The sequence below is a fragment of the Diabrotica undecimpunctata genome, chromosome 3 (genome assembly GCF_040954645.1).
Source record: "Diabrotica undecimpunctata isolate CICGRU chromosome 3, icDiaUnde3, whole genome shotgun sequence".
In the NCBI taxonomy this organism is placed as follows: domain Eukaryota; kingdom Metazoa; phylum Arthropoda; class Insecta; order Coleoptera; family Chrysomelidae; genus Diabrotica; species Diabrotica undecimpunctata.
The window spans coordinates 45,040,043-45,066,360 of NC_092805.1; the positions used below are offsets into that span (position 1 = coordinate 45,040,043).

At 33.3% G+C, this 26,318-nt stretch overlaps 1 protein-coding gene across 3 annotated transcripts in view; it reads left to right on the top strand.

Annotated features, from left to right (window-relative positions):
- Positions 1-22,054, top strand: part of Traf4 (TNF receptor associated factor 4) — a 559,644-nt gene extending 537,590 nt beyond the window's left edge. For all 3 annotated transcript variants that reach the window (XM_072525830.1, XM_072525829.1, XM_072525831.1), the window contains 5 exons: positions 495-599; positions 4,221-4,382; positions 10,434-10,642; positions 13,921-14,290; positions 16,443-22,054. In XM_072525830.1, coding sequence (XP_072381931.1) covers positions 495-599; positions 4,221-4,382; positions 10,434-10,642; positions 13,921-14,290; positions 16,443-16,796 — 1,200 coding nt within the window. In that variant the 3' untranslated portion in view covers positions 16,797-22,054. The remainder of the gene's footprint in view (positions 1-494; positions 600-4,220; positions 4,383-10,433; positions 10,643-13,920; positions 14,291-16,442) is intronic.
- Positions 22,055-26,318: the final 4,264 nt, after the last annotated feature.

A 26,318-nucleotide genomic window follows, 5' to 3' on the forward strand; every position in this document is an offset into this window, starting at 1 on the left:
TAACCAATGCTTTCATACGTAACTTTTTATTGCTAAAGATGGATATATACAAGCCCGAAGTTTAATGACATAGTGCTGCTATAAAGTAGCTTTACGATTTTTTGTTGTTCGACTGACTGTTATATAAATTTTACTACTTTCAACATTAAGTCAAATGTTACAAAATTTACAGGATATTGCACTCACAAGGAAGATAATATCGATATAACCAGAACGTAGAAAAACTCATAGGTTTCTCATGTGCTTATTTGATTTCGTTTTAGGTTGGTTAAGTTTTAAATGTATATTTCATGAGTTTAAAACATGCCTAGACATTCAACAAAAATAATGATTTAACATCATTACGTTTTCGCCCATCTCTAGTTACTTGCCTCGTTCACATGTATCGCAAGGTCTGGCCACGGTCGCGGCCTGTAAAGTGCGGAAAATGCGTTAAAAGTACCGTTGTGTGAGAGTTAAGATGTGGAATTTCAATTTTTTCTCTTTTGTTGCAGATTTACTCGGATCCTGAATCAGAGAAGGCTATTATGAGCTCTATTGTCTATTGCATTCATCATAAGGAAGGTTGCAAATGGTCGGATGAACTTAGGAAACTTAAGGTAGGTAATTAGTATATTGGATAATATTAAAATTAGCACTAAATCTGACAGACGCAATGTATATATGAAATTTTCCTTTATTCATTTGTTGACAAGTTTGCAATTTGTTGACAGTTTTACTAGAGAGTCTCAAAAATATGGACGCAACTAAAAATAATTATAAAGCCACATTAATTATAACGATAGTTTTTCAGTACACAATTACTTAGTATCTATAATATGGATATGTATTATATACTCAAGCAAGGTACAAATTGATGTTGGAAGGAATATTGCAGATTGCCAGTTTAAGTATTTTTATTTTAATCGAGCACAGTTAATTTTAGAAACTCTTATTTTACAATTGTTTTAACAATAATGCAATTGTGCGTCTTTTTAATGGCGCTAAATATCGAATAACTTTCAAAGCCTGACAACAGATCAGTAGCCTGAAAAGGGGAATGCAATCCCGATTTATGCTGTGGCTTTATAAAGTGGCTTTCCGAAAAGTTGTACCTGATTTTTCGCATAGCCGACAGTGTAGAGTTATAATAGAAGTAGGGATACAAATCCTTCAATCACTGATATCCCTTGTCCGGGATGGGATTTTAAAAAGGCCAAGAAATCTAAGCAAAGATGCTCCTGCACAACGCCAAAAGACAGTCATATCTAGAAATCGTAACAACATGTACATCTAAAGCGAAACTTAAAAAATGAAGTTTCAAAAACCGAACACTCTCACTCCTACTCCAGGATTCGGCAAAGTTTCACTTGTACATTCCTAATAAATTGTGGCAAGTATACACAATCTTGACAAACACCCTTTTTCACACATCGTGCAAACTGGAAACATACCACAAGAATTTAAACGTACAAAGTGATCATCATAAGTCTGGAAAGCTTGCCGAAAACACAAAACCAGACTATAGACCAATTACTCTTTACATAACCTACAAACTACTAGAGGGGTCCATGCAAAACGGATTCAGACCTGATGAAGAACAAGCAGGTTTTCGACCAAAATTGAAGTTATGTGGTTAAGGTCATTGACACAAAATTAAACATCTCAGCTGCATTTATCGGTCTTCCAACAGTTTACTATACAGGGTAGAGAAAAACCCTATTATACAAACTTTTCCGTAAAATTCCCCTGAGCTATTTAACAAGCTATTACTCTGTGTAGAGCCCTGGACTCTCAAGCAGAACAATATAAAAAATATTGAAAGTTTCGAGATGTGGTGCTACCGTCGAATGCTGAAGATAAGTTGGGTTGAAAGAGTTACAAATTTTGAAGTAATGCGAAGGATAGGAAAAGACCCAGAAATTTTGTCAACGATCAAACGAAGAAAACTCGAATGTTTGGGTCACCTGATGAGAGGACATAAATACGCATTACTTCAAAATATAATGCAAGGAAAAATAGAAGGAAAACGGAATCCAGGCCGTAGAAGAACGTCATGGTTGCGTAATTTGAGAGAGTGGTTTGGCTGTACCACTAATGAACTCTTTAGGTCAGGTGTAAACAAGGTCAGGATAGCCTTGATGATTTCCAATCTCCGATAGGAATGGCACAAGAAGAAGAAGAAAAAATCATAAATGAAATTAGGGATTTTGAATGGTTAATGACATCTGACAATACAGTAACAAGATACAGGCCTAAAATAGCTGTTCAAGTAACCATATGCCCACTAGATGGATGGGGTAGATAGAGGAAACAACCCAGGATGCAGGGACCGAGTAGTCTAGGACAGAATGGTCTAAAACTGGAGAAGAGTCAGGTGTAGGAATATTTAGTAGAGATGAAAATCTAAACATTTGTATTCCACTAGGAGAATATACCTCTCTCTTTCAGACAGAGTGTTATGTAATCTTGCATTGTGCAAGAGAAATTAATATGATGGTTTTCGAATTAAAGAGATAGATAGTTAAGCAGCCATGGGGATTTTAGAATCCATTTAGGTGAACTATAGGATAGTGTGGAAATACCAAGAAGAACTCCAAGGGACTGATAACGTCACACTGGTGTGAGTTTGGAGTCACCAGTGAAGAATGCAATGAAAGGCTGATGAACTTGCCAGAAGAGTTATAAAATACTTCGGTCCAGAGCCGGACCCGTAGTAGTGTCAAAAAGCACGGTCTGCAATCGGAAAAAAGCCTGGATCTAAACACAACATGGAAAAGTATACCCGGTTAAGCACATGACCAAATGTATATTGGACGGACATGCGATAATACGGCTGGTACTACAGGCTTTACAAAACATTACCACCTGGGGAACAAAAGCTTCCATTCTCTGATACAATGCTTGGATCTTGTTTCATTGACTGCTGATAATTGTGCTCCAGTCTGACTCAAAAGTTCATATGTAAAAAGGGTAGGCACTCAGCTCTATCGTACCATGAGGATGATTGCTGGTATAGCGCACTGTTGAAGTTACTGTGAAATTATTAAATATTTACTTTCTGATAAATTTACTCGACCTACCGCTAAAATGTGATCGAACCATTCCGATGGAGCGTGTCCCCTCGAGCATCCAGGTTTAAATTTAGTTAGTATATTTTGTACCCCACCAGTGTCGGCGGTAAAAATTTTAGTAAGTTGGTTAATTCAGACGACTCCATAATAAAATTACCAAGACATTTACCGTACCAGCTCCTATTCACGTCGTAAGAATTTTGAGAGGTAAGTATCTGCTGAGCATTACGTTCCGACTTTCCTTTGAACCGTGTTGATTTACTAACAAATGGCGGGACTGCCCGCGCCGACTATAAATCAAATGTTCTGCTATATCCCACTGATCGTAAACCATAAATATTGAGGGGAAGAACGGTATCCCACATTGCGTTGGTTCCCGTCTTTAAATTTTGTTTTTTTCTTTTACCTATTTTCTATTTCTCTTCGCCAAATTGTGAACTTATGAAGAACGCCGCTCCACGTTCCGTTGGATCCAGACTAGGGTGCCTGAAATCTTGAGCTCATAAACAGTCAAAGTAAACCTTGGGTAATGTAACGTGGAATTTTCAAAACAAATTTGGCATTCCGAATATTTTTTCTATGCTGTGATCGATGCGACTATCATCAGCATAAACTACGCGTATAAATAATGATGTAGACAAAAATGATGTACTTTGAAAATTTTAAAAATCTATCAAAGTAACAGTTTGAAGAGCATGGAAAAAAGAATTTACCAGCAAACTTTAAGCAATTAAGAAAATAAAAAAACAATCACAAAAAGAGTTATGTTAGGTTAGTCTTACGATATAGATTGTTAGACCCACACTGTATGTTATTAGTTTTACGTTGTGGCTTATGTATATGTATCCTACTGCTGTAAGCACTGAGACACATAAGAAAATAATTACAAGTGTTATTTTTCATTAATAATTATATTTTTTGTAAAAGGATATAATAACCAGTATCAAAGATAATAATTGCACCAGGAGCTTCGTCGATTATGTACAAAACAAATTGCTTCTACACATTTTTAGAGATAACAACATTTATTTTAGTCTATAATCATACTTTCCAAGGTAAATTAAACACGAAAGACAATTTACGGAGCACTTAAGCCTGCGTTAGTTAAAAACCGAACATAACGACGTCCGTACCATGTTCTTAAAAAAAATTTGTTGGTTTTTTCAGGGTCACCTTAACACTTGCAAGCATGATGCTATTCCTTGCACAAGTAAATGCGGAGCGCAAATTCCTAGGGTGCTGATGGAAGACCATTTGAAGTACACGTGCCCACAGAGAAGGACAAGATGCGAGTTTTGTAACAAGGAATTTACAGGGCATGCTTTAGAGGTAGGTATTTCATATATTACTTTTCGACCTTCAGGTTAAAATAGTTAATAAATACATTGGACAGCAATTTTGTAGCATAAAAAGTAGGTTATGTCAATTATATACATCTATTTTGGAGGACCTTTATCGAAGCTAAATCAGAATGTTTATTTGTGTTAAGATTAGGTTAGGTATAAATTTATGATGTAACACCTAAATTATAAAAAAACTAATGACAGAATGATATAAAAATATAAAATTATAGAAAAGGTTGAACTTGACAATTCGAAAGTTGCTTCAAATGAAAGAAAAATGTTAAATCTCGATATTTTAGATAATTTATGCAAAAATGCTTTTGAAGATTTATTATATTTAAATGGGATCATTACTCCAAACAGATATTAGAACAATACAATGCAAAAGTAAGATAACACTTCCATTATGTCGGTATTACTATCATATTTGTTCGAGGAAGTAATCCCATTCAAATAGAAATCTTTCTGGCATATTAATATACAGTTCTTATTAGAGATCACACGTACAGTAAATTGGTATTTCCATACTATACGCAAACATAAGTTTGAAACCTTAACTAAGAATAGGTTATGTTAGGTTAGGTTACAATGCTTTAAAAACTCTCATTTATATCCTAAATATGAGATTAATATTTTAACTGCCTAACGAAACTCATTCACCAGATTTGCAATATAACCGGCCAAGATAGACATTAAAGGTTATAAAAATTCGCATAGAGCTAAAAATTGGTACGAACACTCGGGATATCGCTATAAATGAAAAAAATCCTGATTAATCCGACATCTGCAAATAAAGTTATTCAAAGTCAAAAGTCACAAATATTTTTGATTATCTATAAAGATTGATTGTTTACTTTTCTGCTAATGGTCATTGTTTCGAAAATATAACTGTGACAAAAAGTTGAAAAATCTGCGTTCTTCATAATTTGCACACGTTTACTGCACGATTTCCCCGATAGGCCTATTCTACGATTTACTGTCTTCTTCGTATGTTAGGCCTTAAGCCCAGTTGATTTTGGTCTAATTTAGCAGTATTTGCGATGTTTACTGAGAGCTGTCTTTTTATCTTTTAGGGGGTCTGCCTTGTGGTCTTTTACCTGCTGGTTTTCCATCTCTTACTATTCGGGCAAGTTGATGGCTTCAGGCTCTCTCTTCTGTTAACGTGTTGGTTCCATTCTCGTCTTCTTTGGTGTCCCCATCTGACGATATCATGAACTTTCCACATGCCTCTGATTTGTGTATTAGGGATTCTGTCTCTAGGGAGTTTTACCTGCTATTACTTTCAGTTTTTTCATCTCTGTTGTTCTTAAAATCTTCTTTGTAATTAAATTGATATGAGGTTGAATGCTCGAATAAATGAACTTTAAAAAATAAAGGCAGATATCGAGCACAGCTTTATTAATCAAATCTTGCCCATGTAGTTTCGCTCACTAGAGCATCCTCAGGGGCATTTCGTCAGTTTCGGGCTATCCAACAATCTCAGAATGTCATAAATTTAATGTTTATTTATGTTTATGTTAATTTTATGTACTTGAACAAGATTTGATTAATAAAACTGTGCTCGATATCTGCCTTTATTTTTCGAAGTTCTTTGTAATTGTTGTTTCTGCTCTTGTTTCTATAACATAGGTTAATATCGTTCGTAAACAAGTCTTACATATGCGCGTTTTTCCTTCTATCCTCATGTTCTTATTTCTCCATATCACATCTCATAGGAATCCTGGCACGTACGATGCTTTATTAGCTTTTATGCGGGTTTACTTTTAAATTTAGATTTAAAAGACCTCGGCCGAACTGAAGATAGTAACTTATCTGATAATACAATGACCAATATTTGTGCATATCAATTTTAAATGGTCTTTATACTGTTACTGATCTGTTACTTTTTAGAATAACTTTCCCCAAAAAAGGCGTCAACGACTGTAGAATTTCACTGTTTAAATTTTTAAATATATGGCGTTCTTCTTATTGCGCCGTCTCCTCTCAAAGGTTGGCGATCCAAATGGCAATTTTAACTTTGGAAAATGCTGCACGAAAGGTTTCTCCGAATGAGCAGCCAAACCATCTCCTGAGGTTTTTGAGCCACGAGTTCGTGGCCTGGTGGGGGTAATTAGAATTTTCGAATATTGCAAATTGAATATATTCTCGGATTATTGCAGCAGCACCTTCCAGAATCCTTAACCGTTCTTCTTTTTCATTAAAAATTTTTTCTCGTATCAAGCTTGATGTAAAAATCATGATGATTGTCTATAAAACATATGATGTTCTGATTTTTCAGAGTAATTTTATTGCCACGCCTCATCTTTAATCGCATTCTATTTGTCCTGCTATCTATAACCAATAATTTGCATATATTTTTTAATTCCTTTAATATGAACTGCCAGTTATCACTATTTTCAATGTATATAAATATTTCATTCATTCCAAGATTCATAGCTTCATCTTTAGGACGACCGACTTTACATCCAGTGGTCGGTCTCCATACAGAATTATACCAATAATTATGATACTTAGCCTCAGCTTCTACTAAATCATATTCAAATTCAATTGGAACAGTAACAGCTTTTGCCAGATCTTCGGAACGAGACCGAGTTATTTCGAGAATAGAAACTCAGTAAATTTGACGGCCAGAATCCAGTACTTACTTTTCTTTCTAATGCTCCTCATTCGATTTAGTTGCCGCAAAAAAGCAACATTTGTTAAAACAAATAGCTGATTCACTTACGCATGCTCTAGTAAGAGGAACACATACGTTATGACGACCTCGTTATAGGTTTTGGCCTCTTCCAGGTAAGACCGCCTCCCTTTTTTTGTTACGGGGAATCTGGATAGGGGTTTTGTAAACTTACATTTGTATTGGGGTACAAAAATTTGTGGTAGATGCTAGGATATGGGTTTTTAGCTCTCAATACTCGTTCAGGTTGGAAGTTAGTGTGTTACTATTTACTACAATTACTACCTGTACAATTTTTTTTTATTTTAGAAACGGCTCTTGGATAAGCATTTTTGGCAACTGCAGGTTATTGTCTGCGATATTTTACGAGAATTATTTAAATGATGTTTCAGTACTCATCAGAAAGTTCGTTGCATGCTATGTTTAGAAGTTTTGATGGCAGAAATAGAACATTCGTTTTAAGGCGTCTGGTGAGTACTTGTCCTCAGCGGTGGCATGTCGTTTTAATAATTCTTTTGATCTGTTGTTCGAGCTTTCGATCGTACTTAGTATTATCTTTGGCTAAGGCTTAGTATCCTATATCATATAAATAAAACAAAATTGAAACATTTTTTGAAGCGAAACTTCTATACTGGAAGTATATGGAAGTAGTGCCACGACACGGCGCCGGGGCCACGAAATATCGTATTTCATGGCGCTACTTCTACTACAGAAGCGGCTTGGTAAGGCGCTGTAAACAGTTGGAAGAGCCCATTTACATTACGAGGAGAGTCCGTATTATTCAACATGTAAACTTTTTTTAATTTTCCGATAAAAAATATTTGATTTCTTGTAATACAGCTCCAGTGATCTATGCAGTCGGTTTTTTAACCCTTTAATCGTAGTATCTCCGAAATAGTGACTCTTAGGAGAAAAAGTATAAAGACATTTTTTATAGATAATAACATGATCTACAATTTTTGTTTGATATAATTTTATAATAAAACTTACCGTTTGTCTAAAACGCAAAAACCCTTATTTGCGACCTTTGACCTTGAATAACGTGTTTTTGCAGATGTGTGATTGATGGGGACTTTTTACATTTCATTTTTAATGCTGTTGCAAACATTCATACTAATTTATAGCTTTATGCGAATTTTTGAAACCTTACACCTATTTTTTTGGGGTAAATTGTCCTGCCTAATAGGTTGAATAAGTGATTGTTTCTACCACACTTTTTTAGCTACTCTACAAAAACTAGCTTATCGAAAAACGATGTCTTGTTCCAAATGATCGGTTCCAATTTTCAATTATCGAAAAGTAGTATCCATCCAGCAGAACAGAGTATTGGGTATACGAAATGTATTATTATACATATGTATACATTTCGAATACCTAATAATCAACAACAAAACACCAAAAAACTGTAATTTGGTCAATTTAAAGATTATTAAATTTTAATATTGTGAAAGCCCTATAACGATGTTAAAAATGAACAAATGTAGTTATATTAATTTTTATTCAAAATATTTTCAAAAGAGATTGTTTTGTTATATCTTTGTTTATCTGATTATACAGTTTTTTTACATTCCATAAGTTATGTTATTTTGACTGTAAAGTAAAAACAACACAAACAAGAAGTCTAATGTAAGAAGGGTTAAGATACGGCAAGTGTTTGTTTTTGATATCAATGTGGTGTTAAAACACTCATCCGAATTTTTTCTTCCTGTTTATAGATAGAGCGGCATTTGGTGCTTTCATTAACTACTTTACAAGCTACTGGTATTCACCATTCATGCTTCCCATGCCTGTGTTTATACTTTAGATATATTTTGTTTTGCATATGGCATCCTGCTTGTGTGAAACTGAAAGATATAGATGTTAATGAACTTATAAAATTTATCTTTTTATATACATCAAAAATGGGGCTGAGGAATGGATTGAGTGTTATATTTTTTTATGAACGATTCAAAACTTTTTTGTGATTTGAAAATCAACTGTTGTTTATTGTCCAATGCGTCTTTGAGGAAAGGACTAATAGCACGAGAATGTGTGTGATTTGTGAGGCTAAAAAGATCGTCTTATTCCGAAGCCATTTTCTTGTGACATGTTTTACAGTGAATGAATTCTCATACATGAGAATAAACCGTAATGGTTACAATTAAATATGTTTTGTTTTTGATATTTTAATTTAATCCAGAAATCGTTTTCAAAACATTCATTCTATTCTAGAAAATATTTTAAAAAATTGATATAACCTGTGAAATATTGATATTTTTTTACATATTATTTCCAAGCTCATGTTAATGAAATTATACTCTGTGAGAGTTTGATAAAAAAAAGATTAGGTCAAACATTTAATGTCAATACCTTTAATTATTTTCACAATGAAATTAATACTTTACTAATTTATATTACTTTTTTTTTGATAAGATATTATCCAAATAATTTGGTTATTTATTTAATTTTTTTTTAATTCCTTTATAAAAGGTATATTAATATAAAAAAGTGTATGTTCTGTGTTCTAATCATCACAGAACGTTTTCGGAATAACTATTCCATCATCATTGCTATGTAGATTTACATGTACCTTTCATCCTCTTCAAACTGCTCTTGTTCTGTATGAAATCGTACTTCAACAGGGGCTATTAGCTGTTGCCTGTTAAGATTGTCAACAATACCTCCATTATCCTCTTCACCTGAGTCTTAATCCCTGTGAATATTTGATTCTGGAGGCTCTATAAAAATATCTTGAATATTAATCTCATTATCATAAACCATGTTCAAGGCCTCTTCTATTGTAAAACCTCGCCTGGAACAAATAAACAGTAAATTAACATTAGCGCCCATAACTGGCTAGCGTTACCATACGGTAACGTTCTACAAAATAGTGCTAATTATAAGGCTGGTAAATTTTAACATTAAAATAATCTAACATAGATCGAACGAAAGTGATCAATTAGCTATCATATATTACCAATATTTTGACAATTATACTTAAAATAAAATATTTCTAACACTTACTCTAGACGGAAGTCCACTAGTTGAGACTCCATTTTATACCACAAACTTCAACACACTAATTCAACTAATAGTAATTTTGTTTTGAAGAATCTGCACTAATATTCGACAGTAAAATGACGCAACCGTTATACTGAATTTCCAACAAGTCTTTTAGAGATTGGCGCAACTGTAACCATATGGTAACGCTAGCCGTTCATTGGTTAATATAATTTTAATAATTATAATTTTTTAAATTAAAATTGTTTGTGATACATCGTATACAGCTAACTACAGGAATTCAGTTTTTTTGTCGATTTGAATATAGTTATTTATTTTGTCCATGATGTAGCAATTATTGTACTAATAATAATTTATTTTTAGAATCATGTGGGTCATTGCGGCTATGAGCCTCTGTATTGTGAAAACAAATGTGGAGTAAAAGTTCATAGAAGACATCTCAGCCAGCATAAAGTTGGGGACTGTTCAAAAAGACTAGTACCTTGTAGATATTGTACTAAAGAATTTGTTGCAGACACTCTTCCTGCTCATCATGTCAAATGTGGACGAGTACCAGTCCAGTGCCCAAATAGGTAAGTGTATGAAATATTTTTTCGTTTTTTTCTTATGTATAATGTCCTGGAATGAAGTTTTAAATAGTTTGCTATTTCAGCCAGCCATTTCTTGCTGTTCATTAGCTGTTTTCTTTTTGCTTGTTCTGGAAGAGTTTTATTGCTATTTCATTGGTATCAGTTATATTGATTTTATTTAGTATGCAGTTTTCAGTTATATATGTTAAAGAAAAGAACCCAGCCAATTGTCTATTATCAAATTGTGTATCATCGTCACTTCCATATGTTCTAGTGTTGTCTTCTTCTTTTTTGTGTAACATGCTTTTTTAAAAGCGCTGGTAACCGTTATATTAACAAGCTTTTCGATCGATAGCTACATGAAACAATTCCTCGACCGTTCGATGTGTCCATTGTCTAATGTTACTCAGCCAGGACAGTTGTTTTCTTCCAACCCAGCTGTTTTCCTTTTATTTTACCCTGCATGATCAACCGAGTAAGCGATATTTAGATCCCGTCATATGACCAAAGTATTAGACCTTTCTCGTTTTGATGGTGTTGATCAATTCTCGCTTTGTGCATGGTTTCTAGCTCACATTCATTGGATATGTGTGCTGTCCATGGGATTTTGAGCATGCAACGGTAACTCCCTCCTCCTCATTCCTTGAGCTCTTCTCATGCTGGTGGTGACACTCTAAATATTATTGGTTTGCTGCTTCCATTGGCTGAGATCCTGTGCCATATGGACGGCCTCATTTAGTGATTTTTCCATCAGAGTTTTCATTTGGTCTGACCATCGTGTTGGAGATCTTCCTCTTGGTCTTCGGCCTTCTACCTTTCCTTCTACTACCAATAGTTCCATGGTCCCCGTTCTTCTAACTATGTGGCCGAAGTAAATTAGGTATGCTAGTTTTACTTCTTTTAATACCCTGTCTTTTATATGAAGCTCTTCCAGAATTGACAGGTTGGTTCTATGTTCTGTCAAGGACACTCGTAGAATTCTTCTATCGACCCATATTCGAAGGCTACGATCATATTTCTATCGATTTTTTTGCGTGCTCATGTTTCAGCTGCATATGTAGCAATGAGAAAAATAAGGGCATTGACCAACCTGAGCTTAGTATTCCTTGTTATTGTTCGGTCTTTCCATATTTTAATCTGTTGCGGTTCGGACCATTGCTAGCTTACGCTTTATTTCCGAGGAGCAATCGCATTGTTTGTTATCGGGGAGCCCAAGTATTAAAATCTGTCTACCACTTCGAAATTCGTCACTTGGTGTATGTACGGTAGATTATTATTTGTTCCGTCTACCATCATTATTTTTGTTTTTCCGGTGTTGATCTGAAGTCCGGATTCTTCGCTTATCCGGCTTAGCCGGTACGACTTCATTCGCTGCTAGTAATATAAGTATATCATCTGCGTATCGGTAACACCAAAACTCAAATGTTTCTAATTTAATTATATTTTTGTCTTTTATTGTCCAGGTTTCACATCCAAAGGAGGGCAGATATAGCACTTTAGCACTCTTAGACGCGTGTTCAAAGAGAGACTTCTATTACATATTCTGATTTCAGTCAATACAGTCAATCCAGCTATCCAGATATAGAAAATATTAAACCATATCCAGGGTTTTGTTATTTAGTTTTAATATCGAGTCTTCAATATTAATTTTTTCGACCATTATCTATTTAGTTTTCTTTACGTTGACGGTTAAGCCCTCTTCAGACCATTTATTGTATACTGCGTTCACAGAGTTAGGAGGTCTTCTAGACTATCTGTAATCATGGCGGTATCATCTGGTCTATCTAGTCGTATCTGATGGTATTAATAATTTCACCACCGATTTTAATACCTGTTACGATTGTTTAACGCTATTTCAAACACTAATTCAAAGTAGGCGTTAAACAAAAATCAATGACATAACACATCCCTGTCTGATGCCACGCTTAATAGGAACTTTAGCTGAAATATTCCGATCCAACTTAAGGCAAGCGGTCTGATTGTAGCAAAGATTTTCGAGCAATCTGATGTCATACGTGTCCAGACCAACTAAGTATAAGCATTGAAATAGTAATGTTTGTGATACTTTTTCAAAGGCTTTCTCGAAATCTATAAAACATACATACGTATTTTTTCAAAACTCAATGGTTGTTTTGTAAAAGTATTCGCATGCAAAAAAGCAAGTACTGCTCATCACCAGTAAATCTCAGTAAACAAAGTTGATATAGGCGACAATGAAATATGTTACGTTAAGACATTCTTTAGCATTACTTTTTTTAAATTGTTACAATTACTGATTCTTCTTCACGTGCCATATCAGAATTAGCCGACGTTGGCGATTATCATTGCGAAGGCTTCTCGATCTTCCGCCACATAGAATGATTGTCCTGCATTTGATATCTGAGTCCATTCACGAATATTTTTTAAGAAACCTGTTTTCTTCCTACATGTCTGGGCCTTCTATTTTGCCTTTAAGGATCAGTTTTAGTATTCTATATCGATTTCCCCTTACTATATGTCCCAGATAGGAAGTTTTCCGGTGTTTAACAGTCTTTAGCAGTTCTCTTTCTTGGTTGACCCTCCCTAGTACTTCCTCATTACTTTTTCTTCCTGTACAAGGTATCTTCAGCATTCGTCTATGAATCCACATGTCGAATGCTTCAATTCTGTTCATATTTGATACTTTTAGTGTCCACACTTCTGCTCCATACAAAAGTACAGACCAAATATAGCACTTAACCATTCTTTGTCTTAGTTCTAAATCTTCATTTTCATAAAAGTAGTTTTATTCATCGCTATTCTGCATTTTAGTTCTATGCCTGGATCTAGTTGATCCGTTATAATCTGGTAATTTGTCGCTGCTGTATATCTTGTTAAAGAAAGAGGTGATAATAATACTCTCATTATCTAATAGTTGTAATAATTCTGTAGAGATCTCGTCAGGAACAAGAGTCTTCCTTCGTTTCACTTGGTCGATGGCCTTTTGTACTTCTGAGACTTGAATCGATGTGCTCGTGTCTCTGTTAGATATTATTTCTTGTTTAATGTTGCCTTGTCTGTAGCATAATATATTATTGTCGATTTTTTTGTCATTTCGGTATCTATTTTTTCGCCGTTTCTCACCACGTTCCTCACAAATGAGTAGTTTGAAATTTATCCAAGCAATAATTTTTTTTTTCGAAATAATTTGAAAATTGTTTTTTCTTATCATATCCTGATTTTTAAGGTATTGCTGTGTTAGATTTTATACATTTTTTTATTATAATTGGCTGTATCTAATATGTTTTATTAAACTTTTTTAGATGTGACGTTAATGTATTAGCCCGTGAAGAACTAGAATCTCACCTCAAAGAAGAATGCACAGTCTCCGTTCATAGTTGTAATTTTAAAGAAGCGGGATGCAGATTTAAAGGACCTAGATATGTAATAGAAAAACATATAGAAGAAAATTGCCAGCAACACCTGACCCTTATGTGCAATATTGTATCTAAACAACAACACCAAATCACCTCTTTAAAAAGTGCGTTGTCCAGATTGTCATTGAATTATTCTGGAACTTTGATTTGGAAGATTAGTGATTTTTCAACGAAAATGGCTGAAGCAAAGACCAAGGAAGGAATGGAATTGGTGTCCCCACCTTTTTATACTAGTCAATATGGATATAAACTGCAGGTAAAATTTTTTCATCTGTAATATGTATTTTTTACTATCATGTCTTTAGAATTTAAATCCTAGAAGTAAGATTATTAATTGCGTTTCTTTTACTCCATTTCAACTGACTTGTCTTGAACTTATGGTGTATATCGAATTAAAAAATTTCAAAAATCCAGTTTAGTAGCTTCAGCGCTAGTTTACATAAAACAAATTACAAGTATAGCAGATAAAACAAAATTTAAAAAATAACAAAAAAATAAGAATCGTTAAAATAAACAAGAATTGGTAATTTACATATATCAGTACAGTATATTATAACAAAATTTAGTTACAGTCGTCGTTCTGAAGAATTGAATGAAAACTAAAAGAAGATGATGACAAAAAAAAAACTATTTTATTCACTGTTGCAAATAAAAAAGCCTTTCATTCAAAAATAGGATATAAATGTAATTTTAAATTCATTCTCTAAAATATGTTACGTAGACAACGCTCAATACACGTATACCTCATACGTATAAAATTTAGTATAATAATAATCAACATATGAAAGAGTTTAAGACGTGAGGCAAAAGAGAAGGAAAAAATAAAAATTTATACCGTTTATTTAAGTATAGATACAGGAAGTCCAAACGACACAGGCTTTTCAACATATTTATTGTATAAAAATGAACCCAGATTTTAGTACATATTCTTGTCAGTGTTGGCGCTAAAACCAAAGACGTACCGGTTCTTATTATAACTCCTTAAACATCTAAGATTTAATGAGTTTTATTAACATCGTAGATTTTTTACAATCTGTTTCACAATAAAAACAATAAGTAAACTTGTTTGTCTTTACAATGTCAGAGATCACAATGGCTGGGCACTGTTGAAGGCGTAGCTTCCACTACTGTATGCACTGTCAGGAATGGTTTGGTAGGTCCAAATCATACCGCTTCAATCTCTTCGCTTGTTGGTTGTGGAGAAGATTGTATGCAAGAGTGTTAGGATGCACGCGCAACCTGTTTTGATATTGATCAGAAATTCTTTTGCACTCTTCAGAGACTGTTAGTACCTGCAGATCTCCATGTAAGGCATCATTCTGGATATACCAATGGGCATTAGCGATTGTTCTTAGAGTTCTTAGATTGAAATCTTTGTATTTTCATTAAACATTAGATTTGCTAGATGATCCACAGAGCTGCGAACCATATGACCAAACAGGTTTTATGATAACTTTTTATATCCACAGCTTGTTGTTGCTCGATAGGTGTGAGTTTTTTCCCAGCATCCAGTAAAGTTTTCTGTATAAAGTTTCTAGTTGTAGTCTTTTCGTCCATATATGTTTGGTTTAGGTTAATCGTTTGTCCAGATGAATGCTTAGATATTTTACGTCATCATTTTGGAGTAAATGACGTCAATCGAGGTTAACTGTGGCTAATATGTGTGGACTTTAGGGATTTACTTTAATTCTCCAGAGTTTAAACCATTAATTAGTTTTGTTTAGATGTAGTTGCAGTATCTCTGATGCTATTACTGGATTACTGTGAGATGTTAGGAAAGCAGTATCATCTGCAAATGTTGCAAGCGTAAGGTTATTGCTTGTTGGTAAGTCAGCCGTATATAACAGGTACAAGATCGGTCCGAGCACACTACCCTGAGGTACACCAGATATGATGGGGTAGAGTTTTGCGTAGGCTTCATTATACCTTACTAGATTTAGATATCTTCTTTCTGTAAGGTATGAAAAAAAAGTAATCTAATTTGAATAAAAATAATTTTTATTTCCAAATGTTGTAAGTGTTTAATTTTAAAGGAGACCTTTTAAAAGAAACAGAGATAATACTTCCCGCGAAACTATTTAAATGAGTACGTCTTGAAAAGTAGTGCGCTCTGCCGACAAAAGTTCTGCCCCTGAAATTGTAGCCATTTTTTTAACATTATGTTCGGACTCGTCGTATCTATACTTCGTGGTCAAAGTTATCTGTAACTAATAATCATGGCTAGGATATTCTTGTAGTACCTACTTTAAGATATTATAATTAAACTTAGTTATTAGCCAGTTTTTGTAAGATTTATACAAAATATGCCTCCACATTAAGTTCGGGATATTTGCTTATATTATTTTGATTGTTTTTTATAATAAGACAATATGTTTAGTTTGTTAAAATAATTATTTTATTTTTTGCAGGCATCTCTCTTTCCAAACGGCAACGGAGCTGGAGAAGACACGCACATCTCGGTGTACATAAAAATACTTCCAGGAGAGTATGACGCACTATTAAGATGGCCATTCTCCCATTCGGTCTCATTCACTCTTTTCGATCAGTCAACCTGCCCGGAAAAAGCTTGCAACATCGTCGAGAGCTTTATTCCCGACCCAACTTGGAAGAATTTTCAACGACCCAGCAGGGAACCTGATTCCTTAGGGTTCGGCTTCCCGAAGTTTGTTTCACATGAAATGCTGAAGAAGAGACATTTTATGAAAGACGACACCATGTTTATTAGGGTGAAGGTCGATCCCAGCAAGATAGTAGCTGTTTAAACGTTACGGCAATAGTTTGGAAAGAAGGCTGTAGTAGACAATGATTGTACTTTAAAATAGACTAAACTATATAACTGATGTATATACTATGTCGTCTAGAGAATATTGTTTATGATCTCATTTTTCTTGATGTATATATTTGTATAAATGTAAAAATTTCTTACAGAAAACTGTTCAATGGAAGACTGTTGATCGAAAATTTATGTATATAAAACAAATTTTATTTTGAATATTAGTAAGTATGTGTTTGTACACAACTATTAAAGATATGCTGTAAAAATATATTCATTTATGAAATCTAAAGCAAATACGAATATTTGTATAGTTTGCTATATATTTAGCAATAAAAGTAATATTCAAAATGTATATTTTACACGAGGTATTCATAAACTTTCAGAAATTTATTATTCTATAAAACGATTACTTAAAGATACGTAAAGTTAAAAAATTTATTTTTGTAATAAAATACGGCTAATGATTTACAAACTACCCTTATGAACTACCTTCATTAAACTATATTTGTCATTACATGTTTTAACACTGTAACAGACAAGTATATAGAAAATTGTTTTTACCAGTAAAATAATTTATTGATTTGTCCATATCAGGTTTGTTCACCTACCAATTGCTTGACTTCTGATACAAAAACTGATATTTATTCCAGTAGTGTGTGTATTACGTTTTTCTATAGTCTTAAGGACTTCTGGGTATTTAGGATCAATGGCACCGAGCCATAAATGTTCATCTCTTACCGTACTTCTCATCCTGTGTTTTAAACTATGTACCTACTACGTTTCAGATTCGCGGCGAGATTACAACCATATATCACACTTCAACACATCAAAGTGAGTGTACTGGCTCTGAACTACTGGTGATTAACTTAACTAATACGTATCTGTATTCCCTGTACTGACTGTGAGAGAAATTGTGTCCCAAAATTAACGCAAGATTTGAATTGAATAGAAAATTATAAACTACATAGAATTTAGTTATGTATGGAATAGATTGGCCTCCACGGCTTTGCTGACACATACGCACTCTTTTGTTAAAATTTTACATGATCATTTTGCATAAATGTGACTGAATTTCGTTGATGAAGCGTTGAATTTCCTCCTTCAATGCACGGGTGGTTGTAGGCTTGTGGGCATAGACCTTTGAATTCAAAAATCTTATTAAAATAAATCCAATGGTGCTAAATTACACGATCTAGGGGACCAATTCTGATCACTGAAACTAGAGAGTACACGACTAAGAAATGTCTCATGCAGTAATTGAATTGTTTCGCATGTGGCACCGTTTTGTTGAAACCACATCTCGTCCACATCAATATCATCAAATTTAGACAGAACGAACTCATTATCATGTTACGATATCGTGAACCAGTAACAGTCAATACTTAACCAGCCTTATTTTCAAAGAAGTAAGGTCTAATGATGCCTGCAGCCTAAAATCCGCCCCAAATAGCGACACGTTGTGGATGTATTTTTTTTTTCGACAGTCATATGTGGGTATTCCGAACCCTAAATGCGACAATTTTTACGATTAACAAATCCGTCAAGGTGAAAAGGTGCTTTATCGCTTAGCATAATTTTGCTCGAAAAATCAGCATCCACTTGTTGATGTTCAATAATCAATTCAACGAACTCTCTTCGCTGGTCATGGTCATTAGGCTTCAGATCTTGTATTAATTGAACGTTGTAAGCACAGGCATGTATATCTTCAGTAAGTATAAGTTGTAGAGAGGTTGGTCAAACTTGCAATTCTTGTCCAAGATGTCGAATTAATGTTGTTGGACTTCCACCAACACTCTCACGTATTGCTTCGATATTAACATTTGACCGGTTTCTTTTTGGACAACCACTGTATTTAGCATCACCAATTGATCCAATCCCATTTATCAACTTGAAATAAATAATATAAATATGCAGACAGTATTCAAAAGGCCAGAGAATAGTGCCAACGGTAAGGTTAATGAAAATACCTGATGATCCTTTGCACACAACTGAAACTCTAGAAAACATAGGACGAAGAAATGTGTGGTTCTTATTTACCTAAGAGCTAACAATATCCAGATTATTAACTTTATAAATGATTATTGTGATCGTATATCAGGCGAATATGGAAGAACCTCCCTCAGTGGCATCAACAGCCCGTTGAGAAAAGAGTTATTTTTCAGTTTTATTCAATCAAGAATTATTTAGAATGAATAACTGGTCAACAGCATGGTCTAAAACGTGGGAAAAGCTCTTATAACTGTCAAGCTGTTTGCCTTTATCACTATATAAGGGGTCGGCTTCCCTAATTATATTTCTGCAAAGTTTCTATTTTCCACAGAATCTCTCAAAGAACTCGCTGTGTCAAGATCAGCGAATACCATAGGTTTGTTCCAATACAACGAAAACACGTCACGTAACGGTCACACTCCTGCGCAGTTAATTAAATACGTTTCAACAAAAAGATGATCGTTGATCGCATCGTCCTTCCGAGTGTTTCAACAAAAATTGTGATTATCCAGAGACCGGCTCGTGACGATCATCTCACTAAGCAGCCAAATGCATGCTCTATTTAGCCTTGACATTCGCACTAGGATTTTATTCTTTAAATTTGTTGGGCTCCGATTACACAGTCATTTACCAAAGACCTAGATTTTGTAGTAAAACTGAAATTGTATTCAGAAAAAAGAAATTAAGCTAATTTAGGCACATTTATCACATGCTGACTTGTGATTTATTTATAGAGTAGTTTGTTCGTGATTTATAATATGACTGACGACAAAGGAGAGGGCTAATATAAGTTGTAGTACTTATGTATAAATTAATTTATAATATAATATCCTTAGCTACGTGCCTTCAAATATATATCAAATTGACTGCGTGAAACTACAAGTTATCACCAAATGATGTCGGATTATCGTATATTTTGGTTTCTTCACGTATCCGTCTACCAATTACTCTTCCATATTTTCATTATGTGAGTAAGTAATGTTATGACATTTTAATTTGTAAATTGTTGTAAATTTCCCTTTTTTTTGGTTAACAGATACTAATGTACTGCTTCTCCATTCCTCTGGCATTTATCCCACTTTCATAATTATATTAAATAAATATGTTAGCCAACTTGTTCCTGTCTCTTCCAACGCTGTCCACACTTTTCATGGAATATCATCCGGTTCAACTGCTTTTTCTTTCTTTATTTTCTTAAATACTTAAACCACTTTGTCGTTCCTCCTCTTCGTTAACTCTCTGGTTTTCCCTCAAATTCTGTATTTAATAAACTGTCTTTCTCATAAGTATTCTTCATGTTTATTATTAGAATAATTGTAAAAATTGACAACTTTTAGATTCATAACGCTAATAAAGTTAACCAGATTTTCAAAAAATTACGGTAAATGCAATCTTACAACATGAATTAATTTCTCCCGTCGTGCATTTTTGTGTCATGTATGTAGACGCTTAAATAAAAATAAGAATAAGAAACTAAATAAGAACTTAAATAAAAATAAGAATAAAAGAACCTTTCAAATAGTTGAAACTTATTGAATAATTTATCTTTAGTAAAAACGATGTTTGGTTTGCAATAGTTCATGTTTTTTGCACTAATATCAACAATTGTAACAATCTGTGAAATTTATAAATAGCAATCACATACGTGTTATCTGCCCATTTAACCACGGTCACTTTTTATTTTTCTTGATTCTGTTAAATCTGTTTAGCTAATAGATTAAATTCTATATCTGAAATGACTATTTCAAATAAAGCTTCTAATAAAGAAGTACTTACAAACAACAAACAGTTGAAATATACATGATTTCCTGCATGTTTTTGAAAGTTTCAATGATCAACAATTTCGCTTGTTAATTATGTGGTAGTTCCCTGGCAAACTTTTAAAACTAAAGCTCTCATTTGGTTTTTATACCAGTGGATTTGGTTTTCATAGAGCACATTGACGAAGGCTAATATTTCTAGCAACCGGTATTATTTGCTCCTCTATGCAGATATTTTCGTCTCTAGGTAATATAAGGACTCAACTAAGTTAGAAAAATAATAGCAATAATTAAATAATGCAACAAAAATCTTAATTTAGATCTTAATAATATATGCAATAATTCAAATTATCGTTAGAATTTGTTTAAAAACCTATTATCGTACTCAGACATTAGTTGAATAAACCACTTTTTTGTACTATATGTCTGTAAGTTTCATCCACAATACCCATCGACATCAGGATACAATCGATATTTTTCTTTTTATTTGACAATGATGAAATAACTGTTGATTTGTAGATTTCACAGCGACCTGAAATATAGTTTGTTCATACCCCTCACAAAAACTGCCTTTTGTTTCGTCCACTTAGCTTAAAAGAGATTGTCCACTTATAAAGATTATATCTGAATGAGCAGTGCCCAGTGAAACATCTGTGACTAGTCATAGAGCCTTTAGTGTAGTTTGGCTACTAGTAGCTATGATATGGTTATATAAATGACTAAAAGTTATAAATACTTATACGTTTTGTATAATTATGTGACAGCATATAATTATGTATAATTATGTGAATATCAAAAAATTATGTATAATTATGTGAAAATCAAAAAATTATTAAACGTATGATAAATTTACTTAAGATATGGTAAAAACAGTTTTCTTCTTACAACTAACAGCCAGTACTAAAAAAATGTCTATATTTTGTTAATTTTTAGAAATTCCTTTTGTTTTTAATAAATTTAGCAAATGCTTGTTGGTCGAGAATTATCTTTCTAGTGTATGGAGAGATATCGAGAGGATTTTTAATTTTGAAGCGAACTTCAGGGCATTTAAAACATTTTTTAGAGAAAATAATATGCTAAAAATTCTCATTCATGTTAATATCAGTCATAATTATTTTGGAATTCATTTTGTTTTTAAGACAAGAATTTAATTTGTTTTAGTCGTTTTAAAAATATTTGGTTTTGGTATATTTATGAGAATAAACCTCTTCGTTGTACATTTTATACAATATGTTAATTGTCTGGAAAGTGAGGAGCTCAGGAAATTTTGTAAAAAGGTTTTCAAAATTTTGTACTCATGTTTTTATTTTATTTTGTGATAGCTGGAGAACACCAAAGTTTTGTTTATACAATTTTTCCTTTCTGTAAATATAGGGTTAATGTGAAAATGTGTACTTGGTACATGATTATCTTAGTCATTTTTTAGAATTAGTTTTATATTTTATGACTGGACACCATTATCCCAGTTTGAAATAAATTATATGTTTAACTTGTAGCTACATTGTTTTATTTTCCAAATACAAATACAAATCGACACCTGATATAACCCTACTTCCAATGTTTGTCAACTATGGATTAAATAACATCTATAAACTTTTATCCTATCTTATGTAAATATATAATTATTCAACAAAATAACCTTATTGTAAGTGCAAATTTTGAATCACTTGGTGGAAAAAACGTAACCAATGTTAAAATATTGAAAAATTTTATTATTGATGAATAATTTTTAATAAAAAAATGGTAACATTGTATACAGTGTTTTTCTCGGAAAGATTATTGAGTAAGTTTTTTCAAACTTCATTTGTAAGTTGTGATACCAGAAAGCAAGGTAGCGCAATATTACTATAAATAACATTTAAGTCAATTTACCAGTCTCTTCTAATCAGGAAGGTGACATACAAGAAGTGACTTCTTTATTATTAACTACTGAGCATAGCGAGCATGTGTTAAATCTTAAAAACTTGCGTAAAATAACTACAGACTGTTTCAAGTTAAGAATTCACAACTGAACAGATAGGCCAGTGCATTTCTTACGGGCGTATGTTGCCAATAGTTCACGGGACTATGCAGGGCCGGCCGAAATAACCCATTCTTTATTTATATTCAAATTTTTATTTATATTTTCCAATGTTAATCAAATTTATTTTAAAAAGATAGGTACGTATCTATTTAATAAGCTTAACGACTACAATTACTTATAAATATGGTTTCAGGGAATATACATTTTCAGGGAAGTGATTTTAAAGATTATTAGAAAAATGTCTTTATTAGTGGTTAAAATATTAGGTTTTACGCAATTGGTTAATTATTATGGCACAGGTAATTCTGACAGCTTAGGTGTCAACTCTCAAAATTATTTATAAAATATTACTTTCACAATAGTTAATAAATAGAAAGCAATAATAATTAAGATATTGTGCTTAAACTTCCATTATCGGGCAAGCCGGGCTAACAGGCCCTAACAGTAAACAATATTGATTACTTTATAATTGACTATTAATAGTTTTCTAATTCTCTTTATGTACTTAGTCATTCCAAACAATAGTGTCATTTGGAAAGCACATTTGGAAAGCAGACAGATTTATGAGTTATAGATAAATGAGCGGTATGTTTTTCAAAATAGTGTAATTAGGTGAAGTGGAGATTATATGTTTGTCTGTATACATAAGCCCAAACTGCCCGATTACGTTTTTAAATTCTTCTGCCCGGACAAGGGTTAAGGCATAACCATCGCGCACTCAAATCTCAAGTGTAAAAAATTATATTGTTAAAATGGATCCAGTTTTGCCGTTTAAAAGTGGTCAAATTTTACATCTGAGTGCTAAAAAAGTGATCTTAAACGTAGTGAGATACCACATTAATTTGCTTCGAGATGAAAGTCAACGTATTGTATTCGACAAAGTATCCGCGATGACAGGAGTGTCAGTTCGTACGATTCAAAAAATCGTACAGGAAGACAAAGAAGGTGAGCTTTCTGAGGTAAAAACAAACAGAAAAAGAACCCGTTGCCGAAACAACTCCAGAGACTATACTTACGATGAAGGTGTTCGTATCGGCGTTCGTCGAACAGTGCATAGTTTTTTTTTTGAAAACATTCCTCCTACTTTGAATCGTCTTCTGCCAAAAGTGAACCAAGACGAAAACTTGCCAAATTTTACCCGCAGTACAATGTACAGGTTGTTAAAAGACATGAACTTTGTTTATGCAAAACGTGATAAAAGTGCCGTGCTAATAGAACGTCCTGATATAATTGCATGGAGGCATGGATATTTAAGGGCCATTAAACAATATCGGGCTGAGGGCTATGACATTGTGTATTTGGATGAGTCATGGGTCAATGTGGGGCACTCGGTTTCCAGAGAATGGAAAGACAAAACCGTCACCTCGGCAAGAGATGCGTTCATAAAAGGGCCAAGTACTGGACTAAAGCATCCCACTCAGCGTGGACCACGTTTCATCCTTGTCCATGCCGGAAGTGAAAATGGTTTTGTAAACGGTGCTGAAATGTTTTTCCTTGCAAAAAAAAACAGCGCTGATTATCACGACGAAATGGACGGTCCGTGTTTTGAGAACTGGTTTGAAAACAAACTGTTGCCCAACTTAGTTCGAAAAACGGTTATTGTTATGGACAATGCTCCATATCATAGTGTAAAAACCGAGTTGTTGCCTAACCAATCGTGGAATAAGAATAACATTATGGACTGGTTAAGACAAAAAGACATATTTTTTGAAGAAAATTATCTGAAGTGCGAGCTTTTGGAGGTAGTCGCGCAATTTAAACAAAATTTTGATAATTACAAAATTGAAGAACTTTGTAAACAACAAAATAATGTCAAAGTGCTTCGTTTGCCTCCATACCATTGCGAATTAAATCCAATTGAAATGGTATGGAGCCAAGTAAAAAGGCATGTGGCCGTAAATAACAGCACCTTCAAAGCGAAGGATATGGAGGACCTCATAAAAAAAGCGTTTTCAAATGTTACGTCTGATAACTGGAAAAACTATATTCAACATGTAATGACTCTGGAGAAAAAATTTTGGGAAGTGGACGGTCTAATGGAAGACGTAACTCCCATAGTTATAGATTTATATGATAGTAGTGACAATTCCGATTTGGATATGGACGAAGAATGTACATAGTTTTTGATAATTGTAATATTGTAAATATATAAATGTCAAACTAAAAAACCAAATAATTTGTTACATTTCTATGGTTCTGTTGTATTTTTTTTAAAATATACAGAAGTTTTTATTGTTTTTTTATGTTTTTTACTGACACTAATAATATCTACCACAATACTCACTCAATTTGTTCATTAAACAATTAAGAATATTTTTAAGAGTCTGATGATGACCTAAGCCGAAATTTAATAAATAACTGTTGTGAGAAAAAGACATGTCTTTAATTTTTATTTTTCAAAAAAACAAAAAAAATTTAAAGTTACCTAAGTGAAAAAACGTCTAATGTGCAATATAACATGCAGTTCGGCCCTGCTTTTTCGCTGCAACTCCACTACTCTCGCCTATCTCAGTCTATCGGTAGTTCTGGCATCACCGCTTCCCATAAGGCTCCTTTATGAATTCTTAACTTGACACAGACAGTAGTTAAAAATTACAAACAAAAATAATAACACCTATATCATTTACGACCGAACTAACTTCTACTAATAAAAATAAGGTTCCAAATGTTCACAGTGCATTACACACTCAAGACACCTTCAGGGGAAACTTTTACATGCACCAAAGGTATAAGTTCATCATTAAATACGTCTGTTGGGAAAAAACAATACCCAAAGAAGAAAAATCTGGGAAGGGAGAGACAAAGGAATTCAAGTGTTTGGAAAATTAATGTCGAAAAAACTGTGGAACTTTGGGCAAGAATATACTAGTAAAACTGTAAAATTACCGAATATGAGCGAATTGAAATCTGGATTAAAGATAATTGTAACAGAGAATAAAAATCAAAATTATCTGAAAATGATAGAATTAATTTATTTAATAATTTTTGAGAAATGGCTGATCATGAAAAACAGAGCCAATATGTATCTCAGTTCTCAGACAATAGAGAAATATTGCAAAGTTAAAAGAGTCCAGAAGAAACTGGACATATAAATATAATTTGCAGGTAGCAGAACACCGATAAGTTTATATATAAAAAAAATTTGGACACATTTAACATAACAGATATGTGGTTAACTAAGCTATTAAAAAAATTGATAGTTAGGAAGTTGCAGGCTTTATACCTGGAGATACGTGTGGTCGCCATAGAAACGGAGCAAATGATGTAGATGAAACTATTAAAAATTCCATTTGTGCGCATATAAACTCTATTTCTGCAAGATAATCCCACTACACAAGAAAAGAACAACTAAGCTGGATTTTGATGAGTCTTTACCGCTTCCCAAATTGTATTCACTGTATAATGAATGAATATTAGAGAGTTACCCATGCGATAAGCCAGTCACCAAAAGTACATAGGGGAGAGTTGCCCAAAATGGGGACCCCATCACATTTTGTGACATAAAATGAAAATTTGTAATAAATAAAATATTTTACACAATTATGTAGTTAAAGTGTGTCTTCAGGTACCAGAAAACAGATATCGAGTATTTAACAAAAATTACGTAAGGACAAAAATAGATATTTTTGAAAATGTGCAAATACCTCGTTTTTCAAGAAAGGGTGGGTAAAATGGGGTACATGCAAAAATTTTAGATTATTTTTTAATTAAACATGTAATGAAGTATTGAACAGTT